Source organism: Sinocyclocheilus grahami, unplaced genomic scaffold (assembly GCF_001515645.1).
Source record: "Sinocyclocheilus grahami isolate Dianchi unplaced genomic scaffold, SAMN03320097.WGS_v1.1 scaffold169.1, whole genome shotgun sequence".
NCBI classification, from domain to species: Eukaryota; Metazoa; Chordata; class Actinopteri; order Cypriniformes; family Cyprinidae; genus Sinocyclocheilus; species Sinocyclocheilus grahami.
The window spans coordinates 802,962-823,668 of NW_015505348.1; the positions used below are offsets into that span (position 1 = coordinate 802,962).

At 38.2% G+C, this 20,707-nt stretch overlaps 1 protein-coding gene across 1 annotated transcript; it reads right to left on the reverse strand.

Moving 5' to 3' along the window:
* Positions 1-14,295: 14,295 nt before the first annotated feature.
* Positions 14,296-19,097, reverse strand: LOC107593325 (C2 calcium-dependent domain-containing protein 4C-like). Its single transcript, XM_016283001.1, has 3 exons — positions 18,992-19,097; positions 16,796-17,427; positions 14,296-16,638 (listed from the first exon to the last, which is right to left on the reverse strand). The coding sequence occupies exons 2-3, from the start codon at positions 17,393-17,395 to the stop codon at positions 15,973-15,975; spliced, it is 1,266 nt and encodes a 421-aa protein (XP_016138487.1). The 5' UTR covers positions 17,396-17,427; positions 18,992-19,097; the 3' UTR covers positions 14,296-15,972.
* Positions 19,098-20,707: the final 1,610 nt, after the last annotated feature.

Below are 20,707 nucleotides of genomic sequence, written 5' to 3' on the forward strand. Positions count from 1 at the left end.
AAGGTAAAAAAAACTACTTTTTACACTACCATTGAGAAATTTTAAACAAACTATGTTACAGACTTTTCATTAAGACCCTAAAGAATCATATCAACTTGTGGAAAATGGGCATCCTATGACCCCTTTAAGGCATCAAGGAAGCATCTGTATGAGAGCTATATGGAACACAGTTTGTCCCGAACACATTGCTTTTTCCTGTCATTACAATCATGTATATTTACGTATATAAACGTAAATTTAATGCATATTGTATGTATTGAACACAGCGAAAATAGCATTTATTTGACTGAAATGTAGGATTCGTCAGCCAGCTGAATATCTAGATAGAGCTGTGAATGTTTATATGGCTGCCAATGAATGGGACGCTACATTCAAAACCTGTTGGATATTGACTAAATATCTTCTAATCTATACCTTTTGGCTTTAATCAATTTTCCGCAAGAAACAGGCCAGAATGAAGAGGCTGTCCACCATGATTTCTGTTCTTTCCGACAAAAAACCACTTGAACATAACAAACTCATGACAAACGTACAACTTCAGAAGTGGGAAGTAGGAAGTTTCCAATAGCATGTGAAGACAGCATAAGACCTTGCAGAATCAACTGCCGCCTGGTTGCTCCCGCTTCACAGCGAGAGGGACTCGCCAACGCTATCTCACGACCAATTAATATTTTTTGAGGTGGCTAATTTGAACAAATTCGTTCCTGTAGGTAATTTTACAAATGATTACAAAATTAGTGTAATTTTTAAAAAAGTTTTTATTTAATGAAAAATTTGCCTTATTAAATTAACTGTTATTTAGTTTTAGTTATAAAAACGAAACACTGTGTTGCTACTGTTGTATAAAATTAATGCATGGGTATTTTTTCTTTCATTGCTTGAATTATAAAGGCATTCTAACTGTATTCTAACAGGCTTCATCGCTCAGTGAATGCTTTTGGACTCTCAAGTAGTGTTTTTGTCGGTGACTGTCAGCTCTACTATCGTCTCTCAGTCGCTCACAGTCACACATACAGCACAATAACATAATGTCGGGGAATGTCTTTAAATTATAATCAAGGAAAAATCATACCTTTTCTGTTGTCTTCTTTTTAAAGAACTTCAAAAGTTGCGCTTGAACCATTTTGCGCGAAAAATGATGAAAACTTGCTTCCGCTTGCTTGTAAGCAGCTTGTTACAGTACCGAGTTCTGATTGGCCAATTGTCGCTATTTAGTTTGTGAATTATCATAAGTAGAGAATTTTAACATTTAATTTGCATGATACATTTTACATAATACACATTATTAATCTAAAGGGGATGGTAAGGGGCATCCCCCCTCAATTCGAGCCTTGCTCGTAGGATTCTGTACAATTTGTCTATACCCAGTGACGGGTAGGTTTAGGGGTAGGTCATTCGTACAAATTCATACAAAGTGGGGAACTACTTACTTTTAGCAAAAATCATACGAATTAGCCACCTCATAAAATATGGACAATTTGACATGAAATCGGGTTGGATTTGCTCTAACGGCAATTCCCTTCACCGTCTGTGTTTTAATTTTGGCAAATCAGTTTGTGACCTGATTGTGACCTCACCTTCTAACTGGAATGAAATCACAAAAATGATAAATTTCAAACACTACATTGGCAGCAAAATATAAATAATACCTCTCACGTGGCAGACACTGAAAGTACATTTCAATAGATTTTGGTGTAGCATGTCGCTAATAATGGCGCAATGCTCTAATAAGCATAAGCATGCATACCACACACAAATATTGAGTAAATTAATTCATTTTAAAACAAATCAACATTTTCTATAAAACTTCTCCAAATTGAATTATTATAATATTTCTCTCACTTCGTCCACCATCTTTCTCTCATTGCATTCTGTGATTGCCTTCTCTGCGAAGAATATATGAGATGATGCATCAAAACATAGCTAACAAGAGGTATCTTAGCATGCTGCTAAGCTGATTTTAATGTCTTGATACTCTACTATGCATAAAATATATAGCACACACACAAATATTAAGTAGTCAATTTTAAATTAAATGTAACTGTTTTATAATTCATGTGATTAAGAGTTTTTTATAATCAACAAACTTTTTCACAATATTGGAATCAATTTTTGATTGACACAATGCATTCTGGGACTGTCTTATTCAAAGGACACATGACATGAAGCCTTAAAGGGTCACTATTTACTCACATTCATGTCGAAAACAGGTATTGTTTCATGCTTTTTGGACCCCAACGTTCATTCATTCTTTGCAACAAAATAAAGAAACTTATATATGTTTGGAACAACATGAGGGTGAATAAATGATGACAGAATTTTCATTTTTAGTTGATCTATCCCTTTAATATATCCCTTTAATATCTTAGAAGGCAGCGGTAGCTCACTAGATTTTGGAACACAGCCATCAACTTCACACAGACAGGAGTGCAAGAAGAAACAAGATAAGAAATCAGAGATATCTAAATTTACATCTCAACTCGCTCTTAATAAATCGACTGCAAACAGACACCTGGAATTTAACAGAGGTATTGTGCGAGTCTTTAATAACATGAAAGATTGAAAGGATATAGCCTTGGCACTTTGAGGCCCTGGACACCTGTTCAATTGTGAGATAATTCTCTTTGATTTTATGGAAGCAGTGCGTTAAAAGGGATGCCAAAATCCGTTTTGCCGTTCATCAGGCCCCCCTCCCCATACTCTAATTAAAGCTTCGGCTGTTGTTGCTCGCCGGCAGGCGGTTATTAATTCACAGGTGTCCGCGTCAACTGCGTCTCCATGGCAACGGTGAGGTGTCCCATTAATCCCTCCACATTTGATCGATGCTGATTAATCCCGAATACAAACAATGACTGCGCACTCACCTCAGCAAAAAAAAATGGGAAAGAGTTTATTGCAATTTGAGCACATTCACGTGGAAACAGCGGAGGGTTTGAATACAGTATTGGGTGGATTTTGATTTGGAAGCTGATTTGCACCGTTCTCGTTATGACGTGTCAAATGGAACTGCCTCGCGAAGCGTATTATTTCAGCCAAACCTGATTTGGATACGCAACGGTGCGTTGACCTCAGCAACACGCCCCACTGAACCCCTGTCAAATCAAGTGAAAAGTCCAAACAACTCTTACTTAAAAGTTCACCCAAAAACTCCAAATCTGTCATCATTTTCTCACCCTCGTGACGTTTCAAACCAGTAAGACCCGTAAGTTAATATATCTTATCAAAAATATCTTACTTTGTGTTCCGAAAATGAACGAAGGTCTTATGGGTTTGGAATGACACGAGGGTGAGTAATTAATGACAGAATTTTCATTTTTGGGTGAACTATCCCTTTAAATGCCAAACATACATTTAGTATCTTAAACGCTCTATATTAGCATTGTTCTTCCACTGGTGGAAAACAAAGAAACTGTTTTAATGATGAGGGAGATTGACGTACAAAAATGGAGTATTCGGAGACCCTTTAAAAATCCAAAGCAGTCAAGATTCACAAAAAGTTTATAACCAGCATAGATCACACTACGATTTTGCCTGGCAAGAGAAAATCCCAGCCATATCTGAGCTCTGAAACTTGAGAGTGGGCTCTTTTGCCTAGTCTAGACCCTAGCAACCACATAAATAAATATTCACTCGTTTCTGTTATCCAGCATCATTCCCTTTGGCTGTGCATATGGTGCAATCTTCATTAACCAGAGAGGAGTATTTCGTGGAAAGACCACTCCAGGAATTGCCAATCAGAAAGATGTGCTTTGCTTTCCCCACAGGCTGTGCAGCCCTGAGTAATTCCTCTGGGGATCTCTTTTATCCTGACAGACATGGTTCCTTTTACTTTTTATACATCTCAGCAGCAAGTGTAAGGCTCCTATGATCTGTAGGCCTACTCTTTGAGTGGTAAATACATAATTCATGACAAAACTGTTAACATACCTCTCAACCCCTTTTAATTTTTCATTTAAAAAAACTCTATTTGAACACATAAAATATGACAGTTGAACATGTATTTGAATTTGCTGCCACAATGTGTGGTTGCTAAGGTATTTTGTGTGGTTGCTAGGGCATTCTGGATTGTTGCTAGGCTTGTCTTAATGTTTAAGTAAATTATAAAAATCAGTTTTTGCCATATAATAAAAAAAATATTTTATCTTACAATTCTGACTTTTTCCTCACAATTCTGAGTTTTTTTCTCAGAATTGCAAGATGTAAACTCAGAGTTCTGAGAAAAATGTCAGAATTGTGATATAAGCTCAGAATTGGGAGATGTAAACTTGGAAATGCAAGAAAAAAATAAGAAATCTGAGTTTATATCTCACAATTTTCACTTGTTTTTCCCCAAATGATGAGATAAAAAGTCACAACTACTGGTTTTATTTTTTTTTATTCTTTGGCAGAAACCCAAGTCATAGCTAAAGACCATAATATTATAGCAACACCTCCTCCAATCCATACGACCGTATAGGTACTTTATCACTTCCATGAAATACGACCCATAGGAGCGTTTACTAATTTAGCTCTCCTATACAGCAGGACATGCCACAAAAACTTTCGTATTAAAGGGGGTCATATGATGCTGCTAAAAATAACATTATTTTGTGTATTTGGTGTAATGAAATATGTTTATGCGGTTTAAGGTTAAAAAAACACATGATTTTTCACATACATTATTGTTTCTCCTCTATGCCCCGCCTTTCTGAAATGCTCATCGTTCTGAAAAGCGAGGTGTGCTGTGATTGGCCAGCTATCCAGTGCGTTGTGATTGGCCGAATACCTCAAGCGTGTGACAGAAATGTTACGCCCCTTACCATACTGTGATGCCATGTCAGGCCGGAGTGACAATTCAAAAACATTAAAACCCATTATAAACGAGGCATTCGTTGCATCCAGTGGGGACATAACTACGGATTATAATGAATTATACTGTCTTTTTACGCGTTGCGTTGCATTGCGCCGCGTAAACATAAAACCCTGTCTGCATTTGTGATCGGAGAAATGACAAACAACAAGCCTACTCTACACTGCTCAAAACGTGTTTGAATCGTCAGTGGCAAATTTTTTAAATATGAAAAACGTCAGAACAGAAGAACAGCCGGCATTGTAGTCTACTCTCCCAGGATCAGGAATGGTCCTCCATAAAATGTGCTGCACACATCTGAATATTTGGGTTGAAGTGTTCTGGAACAGTGTTGTAAATACAACTTAACCACTGATTTCTAGTTGTGTCCTCTTTTGGAAGACCAAACAAAGTAGTTTCACTTTCACACCGAAACAGGGTCACACACTGCGGCCTTGAGCTTCGTCCACGGTGAAGGCCGAACCGGCGATCCACAGCGCTAAGTTGTTGTATTTCCTCAGCGGCCAGCACGGATCAGCTCCAGGCATGATGAAGCAGATATCGTCCTCTTTTGGAAGGCCAAACAAAGTAGTTTCGCTTTCACAATGAAACACACAGCGCCTTCACGACATGGCGGCGGCAACAATACTACAGCGAGAATAAAAGTTACGCCTTCTTTCTTTGCGTGAACATTTGGGCGGCGTTATGCAAATCTTCCCACATCGTGACGTAGACATGTGGGGGGCGTGTTAGAACGAGCCGTTTTAGGTAGGCGTGGTTGACTTAACTTTTATATAGAATATCTCTTTGGATTTGAGACTTTAGTCTTTGCAACTTTACAGATCTTCTTTATGCACCAAGAGCTTGTAACACTCCAAAGAGAAAGGAAAAATTGAAATCGCATCATATGACCCCTTTAAGGTACAGTCACATTTAATGTTGTTCAAGCGGTATCCAGTTTTCCAATTTCAAAAGAATTTGCACAATCAAGAATTTTGCATGATGTCGAACGATTTCCCTATGCAGACTTCGCAATGCTCTGACCAACAGAAAGCTGGTTGGTTTTAAAGTGGATTCTGTGCGAGCTGTGCTTCAGACATTTGGTATAGACATCAGACAATTTTTTTGCCTGCAAAATGTTGACTAAATTGCCACCACCTCTTTAGGTTTGGGATCAGTATGCAATTGCAAGTTTTGTATGAGCAAAACCTTTTGAATGTAAAAACTTTATTTGGATTCAGAAGCCCACTGTGGAGAAGAGAGACCCAGCATAATCTCCACTGCTGTTGAGACCACATATTCATGTGCTTCCCTTTTCAGGGAGCAAAAGGTAAGGGCTCTTATTGACTGGGGGATTGCTATGGCAACAACAGAGTCTGGGAACAAGTGAAGGGGCTGCTGCCTGTCCATTATGCATGTGCTGGAATGAAATGGGAGAGACGGCCATACAAGATGGTCTGACATATCATGCAGGATGAACTGCAACTGGAACAGTTTGTTACATCTTGGAAAAATGTGTAGCTTTTCTTTGATTGTTAACAATGAGTGTGAGTCAAGCATCCAAAATGTCATTGTCTTACCACTGCCTCTTACCTCTGTTCATATATTCATGTGTAGTTTATAGAAAATTGCAATAAATAAATAATTCCCAAAAAGTACCATGACTTTTTTTCTTTTCTTTTCTTTTTTACCACAAAGGTATACCATGATATTCTTAGAAATAACCTGAAGTATAATTTCCATAAAGTGGTTTATGCATATGGTAAATGTACAGAATCATAGATAAGTTCATTAAAAGCTACTAAAAAAGTTTTTTTAATAATAATAAAATATTTATTACATTTTGCATTACTTTTCTCTCGACAGTCTTGACCTTTTAAGATGACCTGTACTGTCTTAGATTGTCTTCTCTTGTCTTTCCATCCAGTGTGAGCAATGAAGCTCACTCCACCGATCACAGGCCTCCTTTCTCAGTTCAGGTTTATTGCACCTACAGGCAACAATCGGCCAATCTAAATCAGAGTGACATGCGTTCCCATGGAAACCCCAGGAACATCTGCCCCTGATGATAACAGAGAAAAAAACATATGGCAGAGGTTTGATGATCTGATATAAAATTCCAGATTTCTTGTGGACACTTAACCAAAAACATCCTCACTAGCAAGTAAACAGAATAACGACGAATTCAGAAAAGCACTGATTTCCATTCCTTTCTATCATCCTGTTATGAAAAACATGTGAAAAACTAATTCCAGCAGATGTCAAAGAGTTCATGCTGCAACATATATTACCCCAGCTTCCAATATAATACACGAAAAATCAATTTCTCAACTGTGTGAAAGGGGAATTTCAAAGAACATCATGTCAGAGGTGGAGAAAGGCTGTAGCAAGTGTAATCCTACACAAAGGCGGCTTTAATGTCACAAACAAGTCTTGAACAAATCATCATGCTGATAAGGACTGAAGGGCTTTTAATCACAACAAATCATGAGGAAGTAGTTGTTTGCCCCTGAATAATGTGCCATTTCTTGTGATATATGAAACATTGTCTTCTGAGACGTTTTATCAAAATGTAGACGCAAATGAACACAAGTATCAGATAAAAAAAAAAAAAAAAAAAAAAAAAAAAACATTATTCCACAAAATGCATTTTTGGCACACATATCGGATATCTTAAAAATAGAAAAAAGACACTTTACTATGCGTGGGGTTTATTAAGAGTTATGACTAATTGTAGCTACATTATTCGGGTACACAGCTACCAAATAATTAAACATTAAATCCTGATTTGAGTTGAAATGGTTTTATAACCCTATCTGTGCAGTATTTTAGCGTATTCCACAAAAGTCCACTACAACGTACAAAATCAACTAGACAAACAATGCAATAATATTACAGTAATAATTATTTTCTTACTAGCCCTTATGAAAATTAACCATGGTTTTACTACAAATAAAACAAAAACCATGGTTAAGCTACTATAGTTAAATCATAGTAACCACAAATTAACTATGGTTTTGCTGCAATAATAGTTTACCATGGAATGTAGTAAAACTAGTTATAAAAATCAATACGTCAAATAAAACAAAAACATGGTTACTACACCTTTACTAGCCTACAATATGGTTAATTTTCGTAAAGGAGGTTAGGCTAGCTATTTTCAATAGAATCGATAGGCTAACTGATATGCAAAATGGCGTATGTTGTTTGAATGAAACACTAAAGTGCAAATCCGCTGGAAATTAGAGCCGATTTCAGTTACAACTTGCTAACGTTGTTATGGGCGACTGCTAACATAAAGAAATAGGCTTGTTTGAGATGAACTAGCCTGACATTTCGTGCTAGAGCTGCACGTTAATCGTTAAAAGATCGCAATCCCGATTCAAACACCTACACGATCTCATTTCTCAATGACAACGATTCGCCCATGAATCGTGAAACCGTGAATCCCTGAAACCTTTCAAAAGTCTTACCGGAACAGTCAAATCTGCTTCCACTGACACAGACATTTACAATGTTTAGGTAAGAAACAGTTTCACAAACAGTATTTTCAACTACACAAAATTATGTCTGTCTTACAGTCATTCATATTATCACAGAAATACTGGGATGAAATAGTTTGGATATAATAATGTCTATGAAATGACGCCGTTTCCATTGCAGTTTTGCGAATTAATCCTTTTTCGCATTGCCTGAAAAACCACCTCATGCGAGCGTAAAAACTTTTTTGCGATATATGGCCATTTTTTCCGAAATTGACGCGTTTCCATTAGGCGTATTTTCAATTCGCAATTTCAATTTGCGCAATTTGAAGGGTAATGGAAACGCGCCTATTGTTTCACCAGTAGGTGGCAACAAGTGACTGTTTAAAAATAAATTTGTCATTGAATGGTTCATTCAAAAACGCTGATTCATCCAGTAATGAAACAAGTGAAGCATTTATGAGTCAGTCATTGAATCATTATTTCAAACCACTTTTTCATAATTTTAATATAAAAAAAATTGGTGAATTAAATATATTATATTTTAAATACATATATATTAAAATGTTCAATAATTCATTCAAATTAATTAAATTGCAGCAATTGAATTTTTTTTTACACATTATTTTGTTTAATTCAGAATCGTGGGAGAATCATGATCTCTATTTGAACCCCAAAAAATCATGATTCTCAATTTATCCAGAATCTTGCAACTCGTGTGCTGAACTACTTAGGTTTATTTATTTATAAACTTAGGTTTATTATTGGCACAATTTTGTTTGTGTAGCTATATTAAATGTTCCAAATATAAGCAATAGGTTAACCAGAACGTTTTCTTCTAAACTTTTACTCTTATACAATAAGAATATATATTTCTGAACTGATCTTAAAATCTTAATTTTGTTAGTGTTTCATGTGTTTTGTTTGAATATCAGATATTCAGGCTGCATCCGAAAACTTAGGCAGCTGACTTGCTGCCTCGCTGCTGTATGAGGCAATGACTTTGCAGGCAGCGGTTTTTGCACTGATTTCAAACAGGCTTCTGAGGCAGCGTAACAGTTTAATGATATACAACAAAATAGAACGAGTTTTTGTGATAACTAAATGAATATTTAATTACTATAATACTGATTTCTTTGCTAGAAATAACATCAAAAGTGCAAAAAGTTCGTCAGAAATATAAATTTACACACAAACTGACCACCAAACGCAACTTTCAGACGCCATCTTTATTTTTTAGCTCAACCGTCATGGAATGGAACGCACAGGATTGTGGGATATCAAAGGCAGCGAATGATACATCTATGCTGCCTTCAAAATTCGATCAGAAGAAGGTACCTCCGGAAGTAAAGCAGAATTTGGATTCGGACGTGCCTTGATGCCTTCATGCCTTGAAATTCTGCCTCCAAAGGCAGCATTTTAGAGCTTTCAGACGGACAGTCTCTATTATAGACACTTAAAGGGGTCATATGATGCTGCTAAAAATAACATTATTTTGTGTATTTGGTGTAATGAAATGTGTTTATGCAGTTTAAGGTTAAAAAAAACACATTATTTTCCACATACTGTACATTATTGTTTCTCCTCTATGCCCCGCCTTTCTGAAACACGTCGATCTTTACAAAGCTCATCGGTCTGAAAAAGCAAGGTGTGCTCTAATTGGCCGAATACCTCAAGCGTGTGACGGAAATGTTACGCCCCTTACCATATTGTGATGCCTTGTCCTGGCCGGAGCGACGAGACAAAAACATTAAAACCCATTACAAACGAGGCATTTGTTGCATCCAGTGGGGACATAATTACTGCTTATAATGACTTATACTGTCTTTTTGCGCGTTGCGTTGCATCGCGCCGTGTAAACATAAAACCATGTCTGCATTTGTGATCGGAGAAATGACAAACAACAAGCCTACTCTACACTGCCCAAAACTCGTGTTTGAACCATCAGTGGCAAATTTTTTAAATATGAAAAACGTCAGAACAGAAGAACAGCCGGCATTGTAGTCTACTCTACCAGGATCAGGAATGGTCCTCCATAAAATGTGCTGCATACATCTGAATATTTGGGTTGAAGTGTTCTGGAACAGTCTTGAAAATACAACTTAACCACTGATTTCTAGTTGTGTCCTCTTTTGGAAGACCAAACAAAGTAGTTTCACTTTCACACCGAAACAGCGTCACACACCACGGCCTTGAGTGAGCGGAGGCCGGAGGCCTAGAGTGAGCGGCGGGCGGGCGGGCGGGCTTGAGAACGGCACGGCCGGCGGATTTGACAAAGGAGCATCTGGCAGGTTTGCGGCAACCACATGTGATGACCCCGGGCTGGACTCCGCTTCGTCCACGGTGAAAGCCGATCCGGCGATCCACAGCGCTAAGTTGTTGTATTTCCTCAGCGACCAGCACGGATCAGCTCCAGGCATGACGAAGCGGATATCGTCCTCTTTTGGAAGGCCAAAACACACAGTGCCTTCACGACATGGCGGCGGCGGCAACAACAATACTACAGCGAGAATAAAAGTTACGCCTTCTTTCTTTGCCTGAACATTTGGGCGGCGTTATGCAAATCTTCCCAGATAGTGACGTAGACATGTGGGGGCGTGTTAGAACAAGACGTTTTAGGTAGGTGTGGCTGACTCTTAACTTTTATAAAGAATATCTCTTTGGATTTAAGACTTTAGTCTTTGCAACTTTGCAGATATTCTTTATGCACCAAGAGCTTGTAACACTTCAAAGAGAAAGGAACAATTTTAATCGCATCACATGACCCCTTTAAATACAGGAACTTGTCTAAGAAGAAACATGCAACAAGTCGTCCTTGTCATCACAGAATCTGACCAATGAGAATAAAGTGTGTCATCATCAAGGCTTTCGCAGCCGATTTTGAGCAACTGCAGCGCCTGACCTAGGCAGCTGGTCTCGGTTTGCTCTCGCGGTAGTTTAATGGCACATGTGATCGTAAGGCGGCTGCAGCGCCGATCAAAGTCGGACAAATTTCCTAAACAGAATGCATTGCTTTTGTCAGGCAGCAGCAGATCTTTGCGACGCTGCATGAAGTCGAACAAACCTAAAATCTTTCTGCTAGACTGCGCGATTGACCAATCATCAATTTATGCTGCCTCCACGTGCTATCAGAATTATCGTAAATACGAGTTTCCTAATCGGAAATTAGACGTGAACGCCTCTCAAATCGTATTTACTACTGGGAAATTCAGAAATAATTTTGATACCAGAGTTTCCGAGTTGGGCGGGTCATAATTTTTAAACATGGTGGAGAGGAAAACCATTGCTGCTGTCAATGCTTTTCTCACAACAACTACATCCCTTTGTCTTGTCACTAAAGTAGTGTATTTATAGGCTAGATGTGAACGATCATTCGAAGCATATTGCATGTTTTATAAGCAGTGAATGCATATATAAGCACATGAATCATGTATTTGACCGAAAATCCAGAATTGTCAGCAAACTGCATGTGTAGCGCCGTGACTGTTTATGACAGTCAATGGAATGCTACATTCTATTCTTTCCGACATTAAAGCACTTGAATACGACAAGCTCGTAATCACGACTTCATAAGTAGGAAATAGGAAATTGCTTTTGTCAGGCAGCAGCAGATCTTTGCGACGCTGCATGAAGTCGAACAAACCTAAAATCTTTCTGCTAGACTGCGCGATTGACCAATCATCAATTTATGCTGCCTCCACGTGCTATCAGAATTATCGTAAATACGAGTTTCCTAATCGGAAATTAGACGTGAACGCCTCTCAAATCGTATTTACTACTGGGAAATTCAGAAATAATTTTGATACCAGAGTTTCCGAGTTGGGCGGGTCATAATTTTTAAACATGGTGGAGAGGAAAACCATTGCTGCTGTCAATGCTTTTCTCACAACAACTACATCCCTTTGTCTTGTCACTAAAGTAGTGTATTTATAGGCTAGATGTGAACGATCATTCGAAGCATATTGCATGTTTTATAAGCAGTGAATGCATATATAAGCACATGAATCATGTATTTGACCGAAAATCCAGAATTGTCAGCAAACTGCATGTGTAGCGCCGTGACTGTTTATGATAGGCAATGGAATGCTACATTCTATTCTTTCCGACATTAAAGCACTTGAATACAAGCTCGTAATCACGACTTCATAAGTGGGAAATAGGACATTTGTGACTGTTTATGACAGTCAATGGAATGCTACATTCTATTCTTTCCGACATTAAAGCACTTGAATACGACAAGCTCGTAATCACGACTTCATAAGTAGGAAATAGGAAATTTCCGATAGCACGTGAAGGCAGCATTACACTTGAAAAATATTGTGTATTGAGTTGACATCTTTCCGCGGTTGAAACGAAATACCTTCTGATGTTCATTCATGTTCATTTCGTGCTTTAAGTAAATATGAAAAGACAGTTGGTTCACGTGTGCCTCTTTAGCTGAGGCAATACAGTGCTCTGTCACATTAAAAAAGCCACAAAACAGTATTTATTGTTTGAATTTCTTAAAAAAAATATATATATATATATACAAATTTGAAAGCTGAGACCTTGTTTCATACCAGAAGCTGTTCTGTCTTGTCTGTCGGCATGTTGTTTCCTCTTTGCTCCGTGATGTATTTTTTACTGCATGAGAACATGATGTGTATAGTGTGAGAGCGGCATGGCTTGTCGGACATAGCAACAGTAACTAAGGAGGGCGGGTTTTGCGAACGGTCAATTACGACATGGCAGCTAAATGAGTATTTTTAGTGATGCTTGTTAAGTGTTAGTGTTTAAGTTTGTTCTTGAATGTATGAAATGTTAACGGAAGATGCTACCGTTACTTACTGGAAAGGACATTGAATCCAATCAGGAAAGTTGAAGAAAAGAGGCAGAAATGGGTCATTTAGTATGGCTGTCATAGAGACAAGCTCAAAGAGTGGGGTGAACCTATGGATGGCTCATTTGTAAAAACAGGTGTGCTCTGTTACTTCTCTGTCTTGCTTTCTGCTCTCATTCTGTTCTGCTCTCTCGCTCTTTTTTCCTCTGGCCTAATGAGGTGGAGACCAGACGGACAGCAAAGACAGATGACCCTCTGCTGTTATCTGTTTACCAGAAAAAGATGCCTGGTCTTTTCAGCCACTTTTGAACATTTCTGTTCACTGAGAAACCTTTCTAGAAGCCCCAGAAACTTCTGGAAAGGTTTCCTGTGGTGACCATAGTCATGTGTTAAATTTTGTTTTCTCATAGAATAGAGGTCACATTCCTTTTAGGGGACAGAGGAAAAGTCTCAGATACACATTTAATAACAATGGCTAATGACTTCCAAGGGTGTTGTTGAAAATCATTACAGCATAACAATTAAAATTGAATGAAATTAATTTTGTCTGGTGTCACCAGGTGATTCTCGTCACATACAAATTTATTTTGTACAAACTTTATCATAAATTTGATTTACATTTCAGAATAAGCCAATTTGCATGTCTCCATTCATCACCACAATTAAATGGGTTATATGTCATGTGAAAGATTTCTGTTTTGTCTCCTAAAATGCTCATGAAAAATAAGGCAAGTATAATCTATGAGAAAATGCTAAATTATATTGGGTGTGGTGCAATTATATATATTTTTATTAGTTAAGATCATAAACCATTTTGCACTGACTTTCATCTTTAAAACATTTTGAGTTAACACAGTGACAAAACATTTTAAAGAGAAATATTGTGTTTTTTTTATATTTTAATATATCAGTTATCTTGATTATTAACATCTGGATTTGAGCTTAATAATTTGATGAAAAGATATGAAGAGCCTATTTTCCTTCCTTCGTTATTATAAATTCATTATGCACACATGAAACACTACCTCAGATCATGCGTGGTGAATAATGAGTCATCAGTGCCACTTTTTTTTTTTATGTAAAAATGCACCACTGGAGTGTCAGTAGTTAAAATGAAGTAGGCTACATTGATCAAACAGCAATAAATAAAAAAGCAAAAATGGCCACAAATGTGTTATTTTTATTATTTCTTTCATGAGTTGCAAAACCTCTAGCTGTCCATCTAAGATACAAATACACCAGTTGAACATCCATGCAGAGGTGCAGAAAACAAAAATTACACTCCATCAAACAGCTCACACTTAAAAAAAAACAATATTATAGGTTGATTACCACAGTGAAAATATTATCCATGCACACAAGTTACAAACACCAGAGTTGACGGAATCAACTATGAACAAATCACGGTAAACACCAGGTGAACAGTTCACTTCTACATCAAGTACATAGGATTGGCACTTTTTTCATTTAGCAAAATATACCTGTTAAAACAGGAAGACTCCAGCATTCGAGTGGTTTAGGAAATTAAAGACTTAATGAAACACTTGAATATAAATGAAAAGCTTCATATGCTTTTTGCACTCAAATAATTACTGCACAATCCACAGATCATAAATATAAAAATGTTCTTAGTCCATTCCCTGCATCGCATTTGTAACCAACCAGCTATTAGTTAGTTTCAATGGGGCCATTTTTGATGTTTTTTTTAGCATTTTAATGAGCACTATCGGCCTCATTACCTCAAAAATGCCTTTTCTGCTCTCTATCTATAAAGTGGAGCCAGAAAGGAAATAAACGCTTACTAAATTTATATAATTTAATATGAATCAAAGGAGGCTAGATACTCTTTCCAATAATTTAATAGCTATTTTGTCTTGTGTAATCAGAAAATTACCAATATCTCAAGCCAGAAAGGAAAGATCCATGCATCCATCCATTCATGATCATGTTTGTGTCCAATTTCAACCCCTTTTCTATTCATATGGTTTCTGTCTGTTGAAAAAGCAAATTGCACATCAGATTATCCATGTGCATAATGACACATGCAGCATATACCCTTCAGGTTCCTTTCCATATGATTTTACTATTACATTTTTGGCTAGAGGATTGGAATTTAGATCTGCGAATGTGAGTAGATCGTTTACTTGGTACTTTCCTCTGGGTAAGTAGTGTGCATGGAAAGACTTTCAAAGAAAGTATTTCATATGGACCCTGTTTCATAAAAGGCTTTCCAAGCCAGATGATGTCCAACAAATAGATACAAATAATGATGCTCAGTCCAAAAATGATCCAATCTGAGCAAATCTAAACATGTACAAATCGCTCTTTAGTAAGGCTTCTGGGTTTCACCAAATGACATTCTGCACATTTGCAAGAATACGTCATCGCATTTACAAGTTTACGCCAAAGTCTGACGCCGGCACATGCAGTGTGACGCAACATTGTTCGGTCTGGTTATTTGTCCTCCAAATTAGCCAATAGATGCATCTAGGATCAAAGCTAACATTAGCACAGAGGGCCATTGTGAAGCTTCAAAGGACTTGCGGCTCTGCAAAGAAGTCTTTACAATCAAAAAGGTAAACGCTTGGTCTTAATTAGGCTAAATGCGTAGAACAACCAAAATACGGAAGGCAACATACAAAAAGACTTTGTCATAGACTCTTCTATATTTACAGGCAACAAATTTAAAGCTATGCTAATGCCTTGATCTAAAGCAGGTGGTGGTTGTTGCTTCTGAATCTGTAAATACTAAATTAACCACCGCTACATGAAAGACAACGAAGCAAATATCTAGCACAGAAGAACTTATTCCACCTTTGAGGACAGTGTCCCATTCTAAAGGCCTAAACTCCAGACAAGAGCTTGCACAAAGGGACCTCCCGTTCACCTAACAGCATGTCTCTTTTCAGGCTGGTGCCTTTATTCACAACCTTGATCTTCAAAGCCAAGTTCTTAACCTGAGCCGAAGTCACCGAATCAAAAAAGAAGTCCTCGTTGAAGAAGGGATTGCGGCTGTTCTTGATTATCGTGCTCCTCTGCTTCTGCAACTTGCCCGGATTAAGGTAGAGCGACACGCAACAGTTGATGCTCTTAATATCAAACATGGGATCATACAGGTCCTCGGCCGCCATAATGCGGATTCGCAGACGAGCTGTACCCACGTCGTAGTCTGCACAAATTCGGACAGTGCCTCCTTTGTGCATGTTGATGGTGTGCTCCTTGTGTTGACGGTCCGCGCCATGAAGGTGGTCCAGAGCTCCACCACCTTGTAAGGAGGAACAGTGGCTCCTCCTAGGAACGTTAGGGCTGGGCTCCGCCGAGCTGCACTCATCTGTGGATAAGGAACTATGCCTGGCAAATGTCCGCTTGCCTTTGGCAACCTTGGCATGTGTCTCATGGGTGAAGATCTTCAGTAAAGAGGCAGAACGAGAGAGCAATGGCGAACTGAACGGGGACGACTCTGCCGAAGAGCAAGTGTCGCTCTCGCCACCGCTGAAGTATCGGTAGGGGTGCTCCGCATATAAAACTATTGCATGTCTTTTATTTTGTGTATATACAGTCAGTGAGTCATATGGACCACTTTTATAGTGCTTTTGTCCTTTTTTCCTTGTAATTGCATTCAAAAGAGCAAGTGTCGCTCTCGCCACCGCTGAAGTATCGGTAGGGGTTTATGTGAGAGGAGCTGAAGTCCGGAGGGTTGAGGTGATTTCCCTCGTTGCTGCTCTTGCCTTGGGACTTGCGCTGGGTATTGGGTGACGTAACTGGACTGGTGTGGTCGCAGTGGAACAGGGACTCTTTTCGCCGGGTGTGAGGACTCTCCATCAACGTGGCAAATCCGTAAGAAGTCTGAGTCTTTGGAATGTAAGGAAGTGACATGGCGGTCTGGGATTGAGGGTCAGCATTGGTGTCACCCGCTACGACGTCGTCCGCACTCTCGATCTGAATGATGTGCCGGTTAGCTGCCCTAAGCAGGTTCTTGGTGTCTCCTGCCAACTTGCTGACCAGTCGTGGGCTACGAGGGCTGCTGATCTTCTTGTTGCTGATGGTTTGCTCTGAGGTCGAGGGTCTCAGACTATCTTTGGACTTGATGTCAGAAGCTTCAGTCTCTGGTGGGCAGCTTACCAGCTTTGGGGGGATGAAGAAATCTGGAATCTTATCGGGTGTGAGGACGTTGCTATAGGCGGGTGCCTTCCCCTTGTCACCCGCCTCTCCTTGGCGGAGCACATTTGTTTCAACGGAGTCCCGGATCTTCTCCAGAACCCACATGATCGCTCTGGGCTGAATCCGCTGGGTGATGCCTGTAATCACAAGCAACAGAACATTCAACAATGAAGCCCAAGCTATTAATAACGTACGGTTGACCATAGCAACAGCAATGTACCATTAGATCATGAACAATTGTCACCTATATGTAAAGTTGTAGGGTGAATTGTGCAGTAACTTTCAGGGGCGGCCTTTGAGGATTGCAAATTAATCTTACATGCTCTGAATTGTATTTAAACATTTTACTAACACAATACACTAACCTTTTAATGCTATATAAGTGGCAAGTAAATGAATAATCAAATGTTTTGTCAAAAGTTGTCAATGTTCTTTCTGTCTAATAATGATCCTAACGAAAAGTGCTTCAGCAACGCACTGTTGCTATGGTTATCTCTTCAGGCGAATACGAACATTCTGTTTCCGAGCATCTATTTTCCGCTAGGTGAAAACCGATTAAGATTTTTTTTTTTTTTTTTTTTGAGGTGGGTGGAGATTTAAGTCTTAACACGTGGGACAACTCCCCTTAATTTGCATATGTGCAAATCATTCTAGACTTTAATAAATCTACATGTTAGCACATGAACTTCATGTACAGTTTATAGATTTGGTATGAGATGGCATTTCTTTTAGAATATTAGAAATCAGTTTTCAATAACTCAATTCATATATAATTTTTTGTATAAAATTAAAAAGCTATTTAAAGCTAATTATGCAAAAATAATGCAAAAAATATAAAGTGTACATCAACAAATCATATATTTGAAAAACTTTATGACTTTTACATACAACTTTTTTTCTCTGGCATCATACAGATTTTTCTTTTTCTCGGTTCTGGTCCTAGAGTAACCAATCACTGGACATTTCGTCCTTATGTAACACACCTGATTAATATCATCAGCTTATTAATAGAGGCTCTGAAAAGATCTTCACGGTACTTCAGATCAGGGAGACGTCCAAAATATGCAGTCTGGGGTACTCCAAACCAGAATTGAAAACAACTAAATTGGTCTCGCCAAAAATGTTTGATTAAAATAAACTGTTAAGATTAACACATAAGTGACTAAATTATTATTATTAATCAATATTATTTATTGCATATCCAAACTGAGACCAAATTCACAGGAATGGCAACAGCTTGCAGAACTTATCTGACAACATACACTCATTAAAATTAAACCTGCCATTTCATTTAAAAATTACACAATCTGAATCTGATTTTTTTTTTTACATTTAATATGTAACATCCACAACAGCTTTTCATCTACAAAAAAAAAAGAAAAGGTAACCATATGAAGTTGTAACAGTTTCAAATGTACTTGTACTGAGCCCTCATGTTAAATGCGTATTTGGACTTGTTTGTAACTACATTAGGTTTACTGGAAAACAAGACAAAGACAACATCTTATGACAATAGTTTCCATGTGAAACCTTTTCTTAAATGTCTGCTGTGTGTCTTCTTTGAAATATAAAATAAATCAGCCATTTCTCATTCATATTCACCGTCTAATATAGCTCATAAAATCTTAACAAATCTTCATCACAATGAAGTTTAAGAAAAGTAAACTTTTAAACCTGTCGCTTTCAGAGTAATTTACTCACTGGATTTGCAAGTGATTTTCCTCTTCTCTGCGAATCCTCACACAGGCACTTCAGTGTTCATTAGTGTGTGTGTGTGTGTGTGTGTGCTGTCTTCTCCCCAGGCTGCGGCGAGAGAGGTTCAGCTCCGCAGGTCGCCTGTTGCGCTTATATAGTCCTACTGCAGACGCGCGCGCCTGAACGAGCCAATCAGAGGAAACGATGCTCTTCCGATCAGAGATGTATTGATTCCTGGAAACCGAGCACTTTAAACAATCAAGACCGAATACTGGGGTTAACACACACACACACACACACAGTGAGAGAGAGAGAGAGAGAGAGAGAGAGAGAGAGTGCCTGTTTGATTTAACGAGTATCGTTTCAAATATCGTTAACGAGGATATGTCTGTTGTTGCAATGACTAAAAATAAAGTCAAGTTACGGTTTACGAAAGCTAGGAACGGAGAACCATCTGATGATCTCTTTATTCAGAACCTTCTCCGTTAAAAACACCGAAAAGGAATGATTTTATATGCGTGTCTGTTCCCTTTAACGCACAAGTTTCCAAAGTGTTTTAAGTTCATAATCTGTGGGTCTTCAGTCATACCCCCCTCTACAAGTGTGTTCCTCTTCAACTTTGATTCTTTATGGTGAATCAAAAACCTGTACAGCGCGACATGTCCGAAGGAATGACTCTTGAGAGTCGGTTATTTTTAGTGAATCAAAAACAGAAGTTGGAGCGTTTGAAGAATTATCTGACTCAAGGGTCGTTACTTCTCAGTGTTTCTGGTTGATCATATGATAACATGTAGTTAAAGATACACTTTGTGAGCTGTAGTCATTGATATTTAACAATTAATAAATAAATAAAATATCCCCCTCCATACTTGGGAGTCAATAGCCGTTGCCAATTTTAACAAAAAAGAATTATATATATAATATTTCTGCAAGAATTCCAGATTATTTTTGAATTAAAGTTATTTCTAAATGTATTCTATTTATCTGAAGTGTTCTCATAATTTATAGAAGAAACGGAGACAGATCGTTCAATTGCCCATGATTAATTAATTTATTATTATTGGCCATTGCTGTAATTGGCTCATTTAATTAGCTTTAGCAACAGGCCTTAGCCTTCAATCAGACAGACAGTAAAAGCTGAAGTTGATTCAATCTGTACTCTCAGAAGAGATATCCTGACCTGGAAAATAAATAAAAAGGTCAAAAGTGAACAGCCAAAAGGCCCAGAGTACTCTGATCCAACAACTTATGTCGGGTTCACATGGATTCACAAGGTGTGGAAGGGAATAAACATCACTCACTCATTTCACAGTAGGGTTTTTTTGTTACGCTCCATTCCTCGTCATCGGTTTCCTTGGAGACAGCGACACATTCATACCCTCCTGGGAGACTTCCAAGTTTTTCCCATCGCCCTCTTGTCTAAATTGCTCGATCTGCCAATCTGCAACAGTCGAGTGGGTGAGAACAACACTCCTGTCTAGAGGGCAAGGCCTTGTTATAATGGGTTAAGGATGCTTCATATGCAGTAGCTCTGCTTGTAAAGAAGCACAAAGTCTCGGCACAACGCAGAATGTGGTTATACGTTGAGTTTATTTGCCCTCCAAGATAAGCGAAAACCTTTTACAGGGTTCCCATGCTGTTTGACCAATGCAGTGATATGAGTTTAAGTGATTTACGATTACTGGATTTAAAAATGTTCATAATTTTGATTTGATATTCATG